Raw genomic sequence first — 17646 nt, forward strand, 5'->3', positions numbered from 1 at the left:
TGCAATTACATACTTTAACATATAATATCGTAAAAAATTAAAATAAAAAGAAAAAAAAGGAAGAGGCAGGTTGCCAAGGTTCTCAACATGTTTTACGCATATATGGTATATATAATGTTTAGTTCATTGATGTTATGTTGCTATTGCAGCAATTCTCTATATAAAAGATAATTTTCGCCTTATCGCAAAATATTAATCGAAACATATTAGTTAAAAATATTACAAAATTGTAAAAGTTAAACGATATTTCTTACGAGGCACATATATACATCGCGCGTCAATATCGAGGCACCTTGAGATGGAAGAACTAATTTCGCGCTCGCGCTCGGGCCGCTTCTTTTCACCCCTGTCGCTGAGAGTTTAATGCATTTTTTGCACGTTCTCGGATTCCTGTTGTTAATGGAAGGAAGAGGAAGGACGCAGGAGGTCTACCGGAGGCTGTGCGGATCGATCGAAGACTTCCACTCGAGACGAGAGAGAAACGAATGAGGATTATTTCTTTCGACGTTTCTTTCTCGTCCGCGTGACTCCTCTTTCTCTCACGACGCGACAAAGCGATTATTAGCTTGCTCAGCAGGTTCTGCTGACTTTTCCGGAAAATTACACGCGATTTCTCGTACAGTTCCTCGCGATGACAGGTCGAAGAGATTCAAGAAGAATATCAAAGTAAATAAAATTGCGACGATTAATGTTATTAATGTTTGAAAAACAGAAATTAAAATAAAACCTTAATAATATTTCCTAGCAGAGAGCCAAGTGCTATCTCATATGAGATTATTAACATGAACACACACATCACTGGGAATATTTTACGACGAAGATTTCACATTTAATTAAAAGCATTTTTAATTGCGTGAGATTTTAGATTTAAAATAGGATAAACGTGGGCATTTTTATTTTGTTATGCAAAAATTATGGATATTATATTCGAACGAGATATATATGTTTCACGCGTGCGTTAATTTTTAAATTATATTAACATATTTTTTTTATAATTTAATATAATTATTTAATTATAATTATTTTTTATTGTTTAATTAGTTTTCATTGTCCTCGTAACAATAATAGAAATATCATTATTTTTATTTATATATTTTGCATAATAATATCATTCAACTTAAATCTTCATATTTTTTTAACAAGAGAAGCGTTCCGATTACTATTGATTGGACAGACAATATAGAATCGTATAAAAACGTTGTCAGTATAATTTACAACAACCGACTCGCCCATGATTGCGAATTTCGTACGAAGCAAGTCGGGAACAATGGATTGATGTGAATCCGGTAAGCATCCGAATACATACGTCACAAGAGAAATGCCTAACTGCGCGCGCATTTACTTCGATACAGGGGTAAATGCAAAGGGAGGTAGAGACATGGGCAACCGGCCAGAGAAATCTAACTCTGTGAAATTCTTTCACTCGCGGGAGCAATGACTCATTCGACGCCATCGTGCACGGGAAACGCGTGTACCTACGTTGACGAGAAAACGCACGCACGTACGCACGTGTAAATCGTGTGTAATCTTCAAGTATGAATTTCATTGATCTCGTCGAAGAAAAAGGATAGCAAGTAAAAGATATATTATTTTCCCCGCTGTTACAAACCGCGGCGGCATCGTTCTTATGCGGAGATTGATAATTTTTCGTCGAGACGATCTTATCAAATTTCGAGTTTACAGGAATATTTAATATTTTAGAATATTTAATATTTTAGACGTGCTGCGTCTGCAAAATTACAAAAAGGATGAGATAATAACACTTAATGAAATTTTTATTTTTAAATAATATTTAAAGGATTGCATAAAAATAATATAGAGGAGCTATAATTCAAATCAATGTATTATAATTATTGTCATATATTTCGTTATTATTCTGTCATACAGTTTGACAGAGCTTGCAGAAATATGATTTTATAAATTAGACAATGTATCAAATAATTCATTGTAAAATATCTTAAATAAATGAATACGAAAACAAATTATGGCGTGAGAATACGTATGTGCGTATATGTGTGAAACTTGTTGCTGTGCCGATTATAAATGATTAATTCAACATTCACTCAATACGCTCCGTATATTAATTGATACGGAATTTGATAAATGCACGCATCACCGTAATGATTTAATTACTACAAAAGCCTCAGTGGTCTCGATGGTGATTATGCGACGTTCTCGCGAAATCGGCATAAAGGTGGCTCCCCCTTCATGTTGCATTTTTAGCAAATCGATAATAAGTCTCTGCAACAGTATATTACTGCAGAATAAACTCTACCGCTATTTTAATCCAAGTAATGCATTATGAAAAGTTTTGATCATCTTAATGCCGCGGATTCTTAGTGACGTCATGAGACTGTAAAAGAATGTGATTCTGTATGTGTTTCAATTTTTAATTTTTAAAATTCGTCGCGAAATATGTAGAAGATACGTATTCTCTTTGTAAAATGAATATAAGATACTAGGAATGTTTCTGTGGAGAAAATAATCCAACGCCCTTGTAAAAATATCGCGCTGTTTCGTCAAAGGGTTTCTCCTCAAAAGAGGTTTAATTCATTTTCGTGCGACTTATATTTTAATATATCTTTTTATATGTATATGTAGTCTCTTTAGTTTCTTCATCTGGATACTGTTTTAACAAGAGATGTTATATAATTCAACAATTTCGGGAAGGAAAAGGGCAAATAATAATCTATTATTTTTCTAAAAATTCGTCACCCTTCTTTCATCTCGAGCTTAGCTCATTTTCGATTGATTAATGTTGCATATTTTTTACGTTATCTCTCTCATTCATTTGTCTGTATATATATATATATATATATATATATATATATATATATATATATATATATCACTCAATAGTTACACGCGCAACATAATTTCTGGAAGATAACGATTTCTCTTCAAAGGGTTAACCCATTTTCTGGTTTTCATTATGCCTCGTTACGTGCGTTTACTTTTTAAGCGTACTGGCTAAAGCAAAATAGGTCAAATAGACGCGTTAAAGCATGCGACTTTGCGGTTGCGAAAGGAATTATCGTGGAACATGGTGGATCCCGCGACCTGATTTTGAAAGGATGGCCTCGGCGCAAGGACGCGCGTGACATGTCAGCCGCGACGATCTCGGTCAGGATGACGTTCCGCGCATTATCGCGGTTTTCCGAGATGGACACTTCGCGACATTTCAACCGCAACGGCTCTTCGAGGGCTAATATACGTAGTTCGTATCCTTGCAAGACCAACGGAATCCGATAATCGAACGGCGATACGCACAGAGAGAGAGAGAGAGAGAGAGAGAGAGGGGGGGGGGGAGATAGACGACACACGCACTCGCGAAACTAAAACCGCGCGGATCGACCGAGTCGCAGATTAGAATTAGCAGAGTCTCGACTGACCTGATTCTCCGAGTTAAGCAGCTTGAGTTGCTCATTGATGAGACTGTACTTGGTACTTTCCTCTTTGCGCAGCGCTCGTTCCTTTTTCAATTCCGGGCTCCAAAACGTTTTGATGCTATGCATCGAGCTGCCAAGCTTTTGGTTCGTCAGCTCGAGTTCCTTCTTCAGGTTGCCAAGCTCCCGCTGCAGATCGTTATTCTGATGTTGAAGCTCGCCGATGTAGCCACCGCTGTCACGTAGCATGTGCGGATTCGGGCTCTGGCGGGCCGACCTGGAGCCGTAGAGCTCATCCTCGAGGTACAGGCCGCGATCGCGGCTACGCTCGCGGCTCGGCTCGCGTATCGGCACGAATTCGCGATCATGATCGAGTACGCCGGCGGAGGCACGGTCGAGGCTGGTGTAACGCGCTACCATGCCCGCCGAGCTGGACATGGCGGGTCTCGAGGCGCTTCTGGATCGGTGATGTCCGCCCCCACCGCCCCCGGTCGACATACTCCTGCCCCTCTCCTCGAGCATCACGGGACTGCCGAGATCCTCGTCGCGGGAGTAGTACGGGCTGCCCAGCTGATGGTGATGGTAGCTACCAAAGCCGATGTGCTCAGGCGAGTTGTTGCCGCTGCGTGTGCCCCGTTGCTTGCGACCCCCCAGAGGACTACCGCGACCGCTCGCATAACTACGCGACGGACTACGGTCGACGGTCGGCAGTTCGCCTACGCGACGACCGCTGCGTGGTGAGCGTGTGCCACCACCGGGACCTACCACGCCACTGCTCGAGTATGGGTCCCGTGACATTATACGAGAAACTCGTAACGCGCGAACCCGTACCCCGTTCTCCTTCTCTTCCTCGTTGTTGTCACCGCAAGATCGTTCCGAGTCAGTGTCGTCTCTTTAGCGTCTCGTCAGTATGGTCACTTCTTCCTCTCTTTCTTTCTCCTTCCGTCTCAATCTTTCCTTTCGTTCTCGCGCGATCGCTTTTAAATTAAACAACCTCCGTGTGTGTCTTTTTCTCTCCCTTTTTCGGCAGTGTTCGTTCCCCGCGAGAATCCAATTATTATCGGATCTCTAATATCTCATGCTCTCTTTGTCACGCCTCGTGACCGTTTCCCTCGTCTTCCTCGCGCGTTTTTACGCTCATATCAGCTCTCAATGGGTGATCCGATTAACGAGCGTTTTTCCGTTCGACGCCCGTGGAACGTCCGTTCGTCCGTCCGAGGATTCAGTTAGGGTAATAATCGAAGGATGGAAGCGTGCGGCTCCAATTTCGACGATCGTCTCCTTTCGGGCGACTCGATCTTCGCTTCGTTTCCAACTTCGTGCTGCAGCATCCGGTTATGGCCGATGACGACGTGGACGATGCGCTTCCGGTCTCTCGGCGTCTTCGTGATCTTCGATGCCAAGACGTGGACACGACGATGGTGTGTCCCAAGATGACACGCGAGGATGTTTCTATTCTACGTACGATAGTGTGTTCGCAAACGACGAGCATTGACGAGGTGGACGTGATCGATCCTCGGTCCTCGTCTTTATTCACGTCGCGAGACAGTTCTCTTTTTTTTTTCTCGTCGAGAATCGGCCGCGCGTATCGCCGATGTCAACGTAGACCGCCAGTTCGGTCTCTTCTTTGCCGGTCGATCGACCTCATCTTCCCGTCGCGACGATGATCCTCCGCCCGATCAATCTTCTCTCCACCCACGCCACCACCGTCACCACCTCTTTTTCACCTCCTCTCCTCAACGAGTACAACTTCCGCGTTTCTGACCGGCGTACTACTACTAGCGAATAGTACTATTACGCGCGTGGGTCACTTCGTACTCGGCGGCGGCGGCGTACGACGAGGTCACGACCCTCGTCGGCCCGAGGATCGATCTTTGACCTTCTTTCGATGGCGTAGCCCATCGAGCGAGGGCGAATAGAGATCGAGGGGGAGAGAGAGAGAAAGAGAGGCAGTCGACTCCCTCTTCCTCCGTCTTTCTGTTTTTCTGAGCCGACGCAATGCAAACGAACGAACGAACGAACGAACGAACCCTCTCTCGCGTACCCTCTCTTGTACCCTTTTCCGGTCTCTCTCGCTCTCTCCCTCGGCCTCCGGTCACGGCGTTCCGAATCCAAGAACCGCCCTTTCGCGAGCGAGCCAACTCGACGAACCGAACCGATTACGTTCCCTTTCTCGCGGACCTTGTTCCACCCTCGTGTGCGAGGTTCCGCGCCTGCGTGCGTATTACACGCGTATGTCGTTTCCGTACGTCGCGTGCGTTCGTCGTCGGCGCACCGCACACTCACACTCTTTCACAGGAGAATATATATATCGCCCTCTGTCTCTCGTCTTCTCTCTTTCTATGCGTCGCGCACCGGCGTTCTCGTTTTGCGAAACCAGCGCCTAAGGTCTCTTCTTATCGATTTCATTCTCTCGCTTCTTTCTTCCTCTCTCTCCTTCTCTCCGTTTTTCCGGTTCCGTCGTCGTCGTCTCGCCGCTCGCGCCTCGTGGACGATGCCCGATGCCGGTGGCTCTACTCGATTCCAAATGAGACGCGACGGCGACGCGAGACGAACGGCAAATCAACCCCCGTGACCGATCCACCGATCAACCGACCCATCGACCGACCGACCAACCGATCCAACCGACCAACCGCACTACACTATCCACCGTCCACTACCGGAGCACAGCCACTTCCGTGCACTGACGCCGCCACCGACACCGCCGTCGTTACCGCCACCGGCGTTCGCCACCCTCGCGTCTATCCACCCTCTCTGTGTCTTTTTCCTTCTCCCTCTCGATCTCTCTATCGTTCGCGCAGTCGAACACGGGCCAGCCACCCCACACGTATACACACACATACACGTTCGCGATTGCGCGAGCTCACGATTACTCCCCCGTTCAGCGACGCGTTTGTGTATGTATATGTCACCGGCCACCACTAAAATCGCGGAAGAGACGAGGAGGAGCTTCGGCACAACGCGCGACGGATACGCGCGCACTGAGAGAGTACTCTAATACCAGCCGGCGATTGTACAAGAGAGGCCACCCTTTACCTACCACCACCATCAGCATCATCGTCGTCACCAACCACCGCCACCATCACCACAACTACCACCACCACCGGGACGACTGCCGGCGCCACCTTCGTAGAAACGTCACCGCGAATCGTGTCCCTACCCCGCGAATATGTTCTACGTATAACGTCACTATCGTTATCGTACTAGACATACATACATATGTACGCATATGTGTGTATATATACATACACACGCACACATCAGTGGATCAAGGTAAAAGCGCTGGCAGCACCACCGATCGACGTCATCGACATCATCGCAACAGCTATCACGCCGAGGCGTATCACCCGCTCAATTTTTTTCTATAAAATTCTTCTTTTCCCCTTCTCCAATTGTACCCCCTCTCATACCGTTAATCACCCCTGACTACCCTACCGATGGCGCGACGTTCTCTATGGTGGTCGCCCCACCTTCGGGGTGCTTTTCCAACGCGCAGATGCACGCGCGGATCCGTGTGTAGTCGAGAATGCAGGGTACCATGCAATTGTACGATGCCACTGGATGGCAAAGTTTGCAAAAAAATTTCCGAGTTTTAAGAATTTTTGAGCGTTAAGGGAAAATAATAAATTAAATTAAATTAATAGCATTAAAGAAACATTTAAAATGGTTTGATCAATATTTCGAAAAAATTTGCGTTACTCTACACTTTTAGCAAAATCATTCAATGTCTAAAATAGATTGATGACAAATTTTTTTAGATCAATAATTAAAAAAAGCAATGCATGGATTATTAATTTTTATAAAAAATATGCTGTTTTTTTCATGACAAATTTTCATGCAAAAGTGATTAATTATCAATAAAATGCTCTCTTTTTATACGTCTTAGACTTTTCTTCCTTAAAAATCAATATTTTTAATTGTAAGCACGATAGAAAACCTTTAATTGTAAGTATAGTTGAAATTTAATCGCCTTTATATAGTATACATTTTTTATACATATATGCATTACTTTATATATACATCACAGATACATTTCAACACGATTTTTAATATAATCGAGTTTTTTTTTAAATATTGCTATATATATGTCATATTGTTATTACTATATTTTATAAAGTTTTTAATTTAATATTGAAGAAATATTTATCGGACATGTTCCAGAAAATACATGGAAGTTTGCGGATTATTAAAGTGATTTTAGTCAGACTTGTGTTATCGCTTGTTTCTGCGGCAGTTTTTAATAAAAATAGTTTTATGTATAAAAGATTAGCGAAATGAGAGCCTTTTTGGGGCGCTCTGATACCGTACTCCAACCCTGAATGCACGTTCATTTGGAGTTTCCTCTCCCTTCGCCCCTTGACGCCCGTTGACCCGGCGTACGAGAGTCGCAATCAATGAAGCTACGATTCACCGAGCAGTAGCGTATCATGACACAATTAAATTAAGGAGGTTTCTCTGACGTAATAAAAGTCGAGTACTGAGCATAGAACTATGATACGAGTTGTTACTATTTAGAAAAAAGATTTACAACATATTGCGTGATCAATTAACACTTGTCTTCGATCGCGCATTAGCGTGAGTCGTGCCGTTAATTTATAGTCTTTTCTCACGTGTCAATTCCATTCATAAACCTAGCAAGTAAATTTGCGATTTGTTTTGAAATATATAATATTAAGAGAAATATAAAACATTTATAAAAAATATAATAATTTTTTCATAGATTTAAAGATAAAGAAATTTAATAAAGTATATATATTTATAAAGTTTACGTCTTGCCTTTAAAAAAATCAGCAAAATTCTGAAACAAATAGTTGAATTTTAGAAAATTAGCTTGTAAATGGGTTTATTGGAAAAGTCACAGATATAAACAGCGAATATATGTGTATAGTCAAAGTTTGTGATGTTAATGATATGACGTTATAATTGTCATATCAAAATGTTCTGTACATTTTCATTGCATCTCAACGAAAAAGATCAATCGATTCCATTGATTAAACATATACATTAAATAAATATAAACATAAAGTTAAGGATCAGCTATAATTTTTAAATACCGTTGTTTTTCTTTTTAATATTTCGCAGTACTCTCATTTTACTTTTATAATCGGATCTAATTGCGACTAACCCATCAAATTGATTCACATTTTTTAGCTACGGAAGATTATGTGAGGAACATTAATCAAACATTTTTATATAATGCATTCTTGAAAGTATATCGAAAAGTTTGAAACAACTCGAAATAATTTTATCTATCGGATGTGATGTTAAATGGAAAATATTTAATAATTAGTAAAACTATCATGAATATTATCGAATAATTGATCGCTGTGCCATAATAATAATAATTCGTCGACGTCGATGCCGGAGCAATCGAGAGATCGTTGACCTTTGCACTCGACTGTTTGCAGCTTTCTGTTAAATCTTTCGATAGTGGCACATTTGTGATAAAGTGATCTTCTTGTCCACAAGATACATAATATCATTTGTAAATAATATACGATCAATAAACTATCAAATTTTTTTACGGATAAAGCGTTTAATAAGCAAAACAAATTTTATCGCTTTTATTGTTTAAATATTATTTAAAGATATGATAGCTAACAAATAGTACATTACATATATGTTGTATATTTGTTATATATTTTTTAAATAAATAAATTTAAAAAATACGCTTTTTATCATATTATTATTGATAAAAATATTATAAAACATATTATCAACAAATATACACATTTAAAGATAATTAATTAATTTTTTATACCTAAATAAAAAATATGATAAAAGATTGGACAAATATAGATAGAATTCAAGATTAAAGATTTTGAAAGATTAATCTTTCTAAGTGATTAATATTGTATATCGCAGTACTTTAAGAGTGTTTTTATTAACATTTAATTATATAATCTAATCGTGTTATCTTCTTTATGATATTAAAAAATATCAATAAATAATTACTTTGATAATTTTGTTAACATTTTTAAAAATCTCGTGTAACTTTTATTTGATGTAAAAATAGATTTAATATATGTGTGTATGTGTGTAAAGATAGAATAAGAACAAAATATCAACTTCAGAATTAATTAATATTTGACAGCTTTCTATTGCTATTTCATCCATATTAAAATCTATTTTAATTTTATTAATAAATAAATATATATCATTTACTTATTTATTAATGACAAATATTAAAAAAAAAAAAAAACGAAGAAATATAGCAGAAGTAAATTAAGTCTGCTTTTATCTAACTGATATTCATAACATAATTAAAGATTCATAATACAAATATTAAAAGTACCGCAAAATAAAAATATATAAAAGAATTAAGAATTTGAGAATTTCTTTATCAGTTTTCTCAAAAGTTAAAAAATTAGAATTATCAAGAATAATTGATGCATTCTCAAATGTTTATATATATATATATATGACAAAACTTTTCGAAAATGTGCAGCCAAAGATTTAAAGATAAACGGAGACTGCGGCAAGATTACATGAAGACTGGTTATTCCCACTTGACCGTGAAGCTCTCTCGGGGACCAAAGTGATAAAACATAAGTGGTGCAGGCTAAGGTCGTTACCACTATCATGCATACGTGCGTACGGTTCTGCAGCATCCTGTGATCGTCAGTAGACGATGACCACTCGGTGGCATCACATCGTTCCTCGATTGTGTACCTAAATTGCTTTTCCTGACGCAAGACGGACATGTGGAGCCGCGCGATCATTCTGATCCTGGTGACCGCCGTGCCCTGGGCGACCTGCGAATGGCATGCGGACGCGGGTCCATGGTTTGAAGCGACAAAGGGCGAAGTCTGGCCCATGCCAAATTCGCGTGTGGTAAAAGAAGATTTCTATTTGTTGCGACCATCCAACTTTGATATCCGAGTAAGTCTTATCTTTATTTCTTTTTAATACACTTTATCTCTTATCCAATATAGAGAATAAACTCATAATCAATTTAAATCTTTTCTCTATCGTAAAATTAGAAGATATGACAATATTTTTGTTATATACTGTTATTTCCAATTTTATGGTATCTTCGTGAATAAAAATGACACTTGCATATTCGCGAAGCGGTTGTCTTTTGAACTATTATCTCGTTCGATCTCCAAAAACGGAAAGATTTAATGGAACAGTGATCGATTTGTGATTATTTCACAGATTTCATAGCAGTAATTGTTTTGGCTTCTATGATTTGTTTTTCCACTTTGTTTATTTTATTTCTTCAACGTATATATATCGTAAAATAATATGAATTAAAAGCTGATATTCTGACTTTATGTCTCTTTTAAATAACATTATTATTCGCAAAGGTAAACGGCGAGACATGTGATATAGTAACCGAGGCGATAGAACGGTATATGAGAATCATCTTGACGGAAGCAAGAATAGCAAGATTAGTCACGGAAGGATCAAGAACATGTGTTCGGGATGATCCCCATTTCAAAGGCACTCTTGAAGCCCTAAGCATCCGTCTTTTGCAACCTTGCGAACAGAATGGCGATCATTGGCCGCACTTGTACATGAATGAGTCTTGTAAGTTTCTACACTATACAAAATTATGCTACGTAACACAGATGCGATTGGACATAATCTTTTAATTTTATTAATTTTTATTTTTATTATAATAAATAATTATATTTGTTAAGTTATAGAAAATAACTTAGGTGCATTTTAAAAACAGATAAATTCGATCACTTAATTTGTACACGTATTAATTAATTCATTTATGATTCGGATGAATGTTCCGTGTGCAGCGACTAAGTGAGGTTGCTCTCTTTGCATATGCAGCATGCATTACAAAGTAATAGTGCAACAGCAAATTAATTGAATGATGTCAGTGAGCAATTCACTCGTAGCTCTGATCTAACATTTGCCAACTTACATCGATAACGGGCTTGCGTGTGCGTAAATTAAATTTTTCCGGCTTTTAATAATGTCTCCTCTTATCGAAGCGATGTTAAACCGGTTTAACTTATTTAAGTTTAATTGATTCGATGGTTCTTGAAAGTCTGTATGCATTAAATAATACGTCGACTGACAAACAAACAATAAATAGTGACGAGTAAAGGATAAAAAAATCGTTAAATTGTTAAACACAAACTCCGGTATTATTAACTTTGTCTTCTCTTAACAGAGATAGAGATTACATATTTATCTTTTCTAATTGCCTATAATTCTCTGGTTGATTATATGCTTAATTATTATTTGCTTTATATATGTTTTACAATAAATAATTTTTAATAATTTTTTTGTATTTTAAAGAGTTACAGAAAGTATTTCTGTATACTGATAGAGGATTAATATTATATATCCGAAAATTACGAAATATATGAATTTATATTTTTTTATATTTGTGTGTGTAGGGTTTGTAACAATTAATAAATAATAATAAAATTAGTAGTTAAAATTAATTTTTTAGTTTTCTTAATTTATTTCTTGTGCTATCTGACTATATCTGAAATTTTCAAAACTTCGTTGCTTTGATATTCGAAACTGATAGTAGAGAAAATTACATTTAATTTAATTAGATTAAACCAAAGCGATTCCGCGTGATGCGAATGTGCGCAGAAACATGTAAGAATTTTCAGCGGATTACGTAAAATAATGCAATCGGGAAAACAAGGATAATTTTAAACCGCTTCCTAGTTTCTTATCGTGTGAAGCTGATGATATAAAGTCATCATCGATGATTAATGAGCAAGAATTCTACGATTTTATTTTTCTTTATGCGATTTAACACATCTTTTGCAGATAAACTTGAGATAAATGAAACATCATCAGTCGCCGTTCTCCGGGCCGAATCCGTCTGGGGAATCCTTCGAGGCCTCGAGACTTTCTCGCAGATTTTGGCACCATCCGGGGACGGCCCGAGCGTAAATATATAAATATTTATCATTCATTACCGTAAGCAAAATATTCCAAACTCGATTTCGATAAATATGCATGTTCTTGAAATTATTTGTTAAAAGAAAATAATTTTCAGGATGCAGCACTTATAATCTATTTTATATCAATTTTCTCTCTTTCTTTTTCTTTCTGCATAGATATTATAATTCTCGTTTGCGTACGATAAAATCAATTTAAATAAAAATCGTGAATTTAATCGTGTGTTATAGTTGAAAGTAAAATGCCAGATTATCGTGGACGAGCCGAAACTACCGCACCGCGGTCTTCTACTGGATACCTCTCGGCATTATCTACCCCTGTCTGACATCCTGTTGACACTGGACGCTATGTCGTACAACAAGCTGAACGTTCTTCATTGGCACATTGTCGACGATAACAGTTTCCCATACCAAAGCACTAGGTATCCCGACCTATCCGCTAAAGGCGCTTACCATCATTCGATGATTTATACGCCTAACAACGTGCAAAAGGTCGTCGATTACGCGAGATTACGAGGGATTCGAGTGATGCCCGAATTCGACACACCTGGACACACTAGATCGTGGGGTCTGGCCTATCCAGAATTATTAACCATATGTTACGGTAAATAAAACAAAATAACATAATTTACGTAAATTAATTGTGATATGTTTATAAAAGTCTGTTAACAGACACAAACGATAGTTTAGATGCGCAAAAATCTACACGTATTTCTATTTTATATTCTTCTCTAAATATTATTTCGTTATACTGGACTCCTCATTGAATAAAATCGATTAAATAATTAGCCGTTAAATCTATAACATAAAAAAAATTATAATATTATCTTCAATAAATTATATAAATTAATCCGTTTATATATTCATCAGACTCTTCCGGGAAGCCGAATGGTAAATTAGGTCCGTTGAACCCGACGAAGACGGCGGTGTACGATTTCATACGAAATTTGTTCTCCGAGATCGTGCAAGTGTTCCCGGATCAATATCTTCACCTGGGTGGTGACGAAGTACCCTTCGATTGCTGGGGCAGCAATCCGGAAATTGGCGAGTACATGAAAACGCACAATATGTCCAACAGATACGAATTGCTCGAAAACCAATACATAGCCAAGATACTCGCGATCAGCAAATCGCTGGACGCCAATACTATCGTATGGCAAGAAGTGAGTGTGCTTTTTTTGCAATCTTTCTTAAATTTTTTTTTTTTACCATTAATAGTTGACATACCCGTACCGTATAATTATTATTATTGTATAATAACATTGCTATTTGTAAGTTATTTTTTTATATATGCGAATTACACGGCTTATAGGTTTTCGATAATGGCGTCGTCCTACCCACAACTACCGTAGTGCATGTTTGGAAACTACCGAGCTGGCAGAAGGAGCTCGAGAGAGCGACAATCGCAGGGCATCCAGTTTTGCTATCCTCTTGCTGGTATCTCGATCACCTCGCTAGCGGCGGTGATTGGGTGAAGTATTATAATTGCGATCCCTTCGACTTTGTCAATGCGGCCAATGCTACTCATTTAATGCTCGGCGGCGAAGCTTGCATGTGGGCAGAATTTGTCAATAAGTGAGTATCGACTCTCTATTTTTTTAACGACGCTTGTATGCAAAAATCTATGGATAGGTTTTTATGAATAGGTAATTAATTGGACGACAGCGGAAATGATCTTGCATTTTACTTTCAATTGTAACACGCGATTTAAGATTTTCAGTTAAACTGACAAGAATTAAATTATAATTGTCAAGAATTAAAGCAGAATTATATGGCAAATTCACCACGATTAATTCTGTATAATTTTACTTTTTATGTGAAAATGTTTTCTAAAGATTTACGACAACGCGTACTAAGCAATAAAATAAAGTATAGACAGTAGTTTATTTGATCTTTGAGATGAGAGAGAATGTACATCGAGTTTTTTTGTCTAGCCACTGTTTATTTTTAGAAATAACGTACACTCGAGGATCTGGCCACGTGCGAGCGCAGCAGCCGAACGTATGTGGAGTTTCAACAAACAAGAAAATACAATTGCCGCTAAACGTTTGGAAGAGCATGCCTGCCGTATGAATAGACGCGGTATTCCCGCCCAGCCGCCGAATGGACCAGGATTCTGCGTGATATAGTCAGTTCCCTATCAATCTAATGCCCTGTTTAATTCATGTATTATATTATACTCGCGTAGCGAGGTATACGAACCGCCTTTTTGCGTTTATTCATTCATCGGTATTCATGTGTTTCTTAATAAATATAAGTTGAATATAATATGTATGTAACTTTATACTTTTTTACATCACGTATAAAATTAAATAAATTCAGCAGCGATATTCACAATCATGTATTAATAATAATTAAGAATGCGCTTTAAATAAATAAGCGCTGAAACTTTGAAAGATAATTATAAGTGTATATATATATATATATATATATATATATATATATATATATATATATATATACATACACACACAAACATAAATTATTATATAATTATAATAAACTATAAATTTGAAAAATGCAGTTATATTCGATGTAAAGTTATTTTGTATATTTTTAGATATTAAATAAAATTTGGTTTGATTATTTAATCCTTGATGTAACAATATCAAAATATCTACCACATCTTTCGTTTGCATTACATCTATTTATTATTCCAGCCTAGCAATGTCAAAATCATTATCTATTATTGAATGCAGATATTGCGACAAAGATACGATGTTGCTTTTGTTACAAGCCTTTTAGTCGAACTCGCGAACCATTACTGGAATGTATCACCTGAATGTATATCGAGAGTATTGTTGAACGTGGACATGCGGTGTCAGTTGCATTCCCTACAAAAGAAATCCCTTTGTCTAAAATCAAACAGTTGTGAGGAAATTGATTTCCGCTGACGATTAAAGTCCATTTCTAAATACTTTTTCATCAATAGTATGTAAATGTTGTTTATTAAATAATCAAATCTAAATGCAGCTAACGTTGTGTTTTTACTCACGATTGACAAATTAACATAACGCGTTTACAAATTATGGAAATTAGCTGACTAAGGAAAGTCTGTCTATATTTTAACGTATCCGCTTATTAAATTGTCTTTATTATCCACATCTGCATTAATTTTAATATTTTATCACAAATTTTGAACTTCTTTTATCTTAGAAAAAATTCTATTTATCGCAAATTCGAATATTTAATATTCAATATCTCTTGGTAATTAAATTTTTAATCATATTAATATAAATTATAAAATCTTGTTATTTATTAGCGATGCTTGTAATTTTTACAAATCCTTATCAATATTTAAACAGCGAATGTAGAGACTAGTCCAAGATCTCTTGCTATCGATAATAAATAACATTACTTAATACTTACATCTACTATAAAGATAGCAATCCATATCCGCTACGCCTTGTATACTTTGAAATGAGAAAAAAACGGGAATCACCGAGTGTGATTCTCGTGCGTAATTCATTCCACGAAAACGATCTATCGTTTTACGTCACCAAGGTTACCGTTAAATAATCTCTAGCCAATTAACGAACATGAGAGACTGACTTTAAAAATTTCGAAGTATCTCTGGACAGCAATCGACAAAATTCCAAGTAACTTTGAATGATTTTCACGACAATAAATGTAATTGCCTCTCGATGGATAAGAGGACCAGCTGTCATTGACTTAATACCAGTTCACACTTTTCTGAATTCTGAACAAATAAATTATCAATTATTAATATTATTCAGAATATATTCTTGGAGAATCATGTCGAGGTAAATTTTAATAAAATATTGTCATTCTAATATGATTTAATCAGAAAGATATCAATGCAATTTCAAACATCCAGGCAAATATTAAGCTAGCATTATTATTATATTAACTTTCCAGTATAAGTAACTTCGTTTATAGTTAATTTCTTAGATAGTGAAAAACAGAAAGAGTGAATATTTGAGTGAGAAATTAAGAAGCGTTTCACACACATAAATCATATTTAAACCGATTTTCTTCTAAATTTAATAAATATGTTATATATTTCAAATATGTGCAATGTTAATAAATAATTCAAATAATATTTATCTTGTTTATTAATTTGTAATAATTATCTTGACTTTTTCAATAATATGCAATAACGTGGACATATTAAATTCCAGAAATTGCAACAATTTGTGTGCTCCTCCTCAACCACCGTACTGTCTACCGGCATGTTCGACCCCATGCCCTATAATTTGTTGCACTCCACCTGTGAGCTATCCCTGCATGCCTTACGTGCCCCGTGTTCAATGTAAGATAGCTTGTCGGCCTCCTACACCGAAAGCTACTAAAACGGTGGTATGTTTGTTATGCGAAATACTAACTCCTGTTATCTCTATAATTTTTTCTCGAATAGAAATACTGTATATTGCGATAACAAAAAAAAATTATCAACATGTTTTTATTGAACATGTTTATATTGTTTATATTGAATTGTACTTGTGTGATTTTGTGATAAGATACAAGTTTATTTGTAACAGGCATTATCACAGAATATCTCATATCATTATTTTTTAAAGCAATTTTTCCATTGTAGTTTAGTTTCGAGTAAATAATTTTTGTTATTATTTCGTGTACATTGAGATATAACATATACAGACTCATACTGTGATAATATTTTATCTGATATATATATAAATAAATATATATATATATATATATATATAATATGTATATGACATGCAAATTTTTAAATTATTTTTTTGAAATTGATATACACGATTATTTTGGGCTAACCCTTGTTATTTCTTTAAAGTAAAAGATAATTAAGAAAGAATTTTTGAAAGGTTTATCTGCCACCCTGTTCAAACTGCCCCATGTCCAATCCGCCGAAACTAGAAGTGACATATTTGCCGCCCTCACCACCCCCTCCACCATCTTGTTTTTACGTTTGCAAAACGGATTGCGTCCCCTGCATTCCACCTTGCCCAAAGCCAGCAGCCATACGCCCCTCATCTTGCAGAATGCTTTGCCGTAAGTTTATTACCATATTTTTCGTTAGAAGAATATTTATTGTTGATATTAATGTAATTTTCTCTTTTTGCAGCACCTTGTCCCCCTTGTTAGAACAGTGTTCTAATTGGCAAGTCACTCATAATTATGCAACTGTATGCGTCATGAGTCTATGTAAGCGCAAAAATACGAGCTTATTACATGAAACGCTTCAGTGATAAGATTTAAAATTATGGAGTATTGTATTGTAATATACTTTGTGATTTCTGATAAATTAAACTAATTATATACTTATATTTTTTTCTGGTGTATTATAAAATATTATAATTTCTATGTATATATATATATATATATATATATATATATATACATGTTGTTTTTACAATGTGTATTATAAATTG

General features: G+C 36.8%; 2 protein-coding genes across 4 annotated transcripts in view; one reads left to right on the top strand and one right to left on the bottom strand.

The window, feature by feature from the left end:
* Window positions 1-6737, bottom strand: part of Brp (ELKS/RAB6-interacting/CAST family member bruchpilot) — a 62292-nt gene extending 55555 nt beyond the window's left edge. For 2 of the 3 annotated variants that reach the window (XM_070294385.1, XM_070294375.1), the window contains exon 1: window positions 3393-6737. In XM_070294385.1, coding sequence (XP_070150486.1) covers window positions 3393-4184 — 792 coding nt within the window. In that variant the 5' untranslated portion in view covers window positions 4185-6737. The remainder of the gene's footprint in view (window positions 1-3392) is intronic. The other variant, XM_070294390.1, reaches the window with a different exon arrangement.
* Window positions 6738-9994: 3257 nt separating this feature from the next.
* LOC138932499 (beta-hexosaminidase subunit beta) lies at window positions 9995-14862 on the top strand. The gene is made up of 7 exons (XM_070294402.1): window positions 9995-10268; window positions 10697-10919; window positions 12138-12259; window positions 12503-12875; window positions 13142-13434; window positions 13584-13846; window positions 14223-14862. The coding sequence occupies exons 1-7, from the start codon at window positions 10089-10091 to the stop codon at window positions 14398-14400; spliced, it is 1632 nt and encodes a 543-aa protein (XP_070150503.1). The 5' UTR covers window positions 9995-10088; the 3' UTR covers window positions 14401-14862.
* Window positions 14863-17646: the final 2784 nt, after the last annotated feature.

This window comes from Polyergus mexicanus, unplaced genomic scaffold (genome assembly GCF_030449975.1).
Source record: "Polyergus mexicanus isolate NDT 795.1 unplaced genomic scaffold, iyPolMexi1.0 SCAF_1, whole genome shotgun sequence".
In the NCBI taxonomy this organism is placed as follows: domain Eukaryota; kingdom Metazoa; phylum Arthropoda; class Insecta; order Hymenoptera; family Formicidae; genus Polyergus; species Polyergus mexicanus.

Coding starts and splice junctions, on each gene's coding strand:
- LOC138932499 (XM_070294402.1), top strand. CDS start 10,089: ATGTGGAGCCGCGCGATCATTCTGATCCTGGTGACCGCCGTGCCCTGG. Junction 12,260..12,502: donor CATCCGGGGACGGCCCGAGC/GTAAATATATAA, acceptor CGTGTGTTATAG/TTGAAAGTAAAATGCCAGAT. Junction 12,876..13,141: donor ATTATTAACCATATGTTACG/GTAAATAAAACA, acceptor TATATTCATCAG/ACTCTTCCGGGAAGCCGAAT.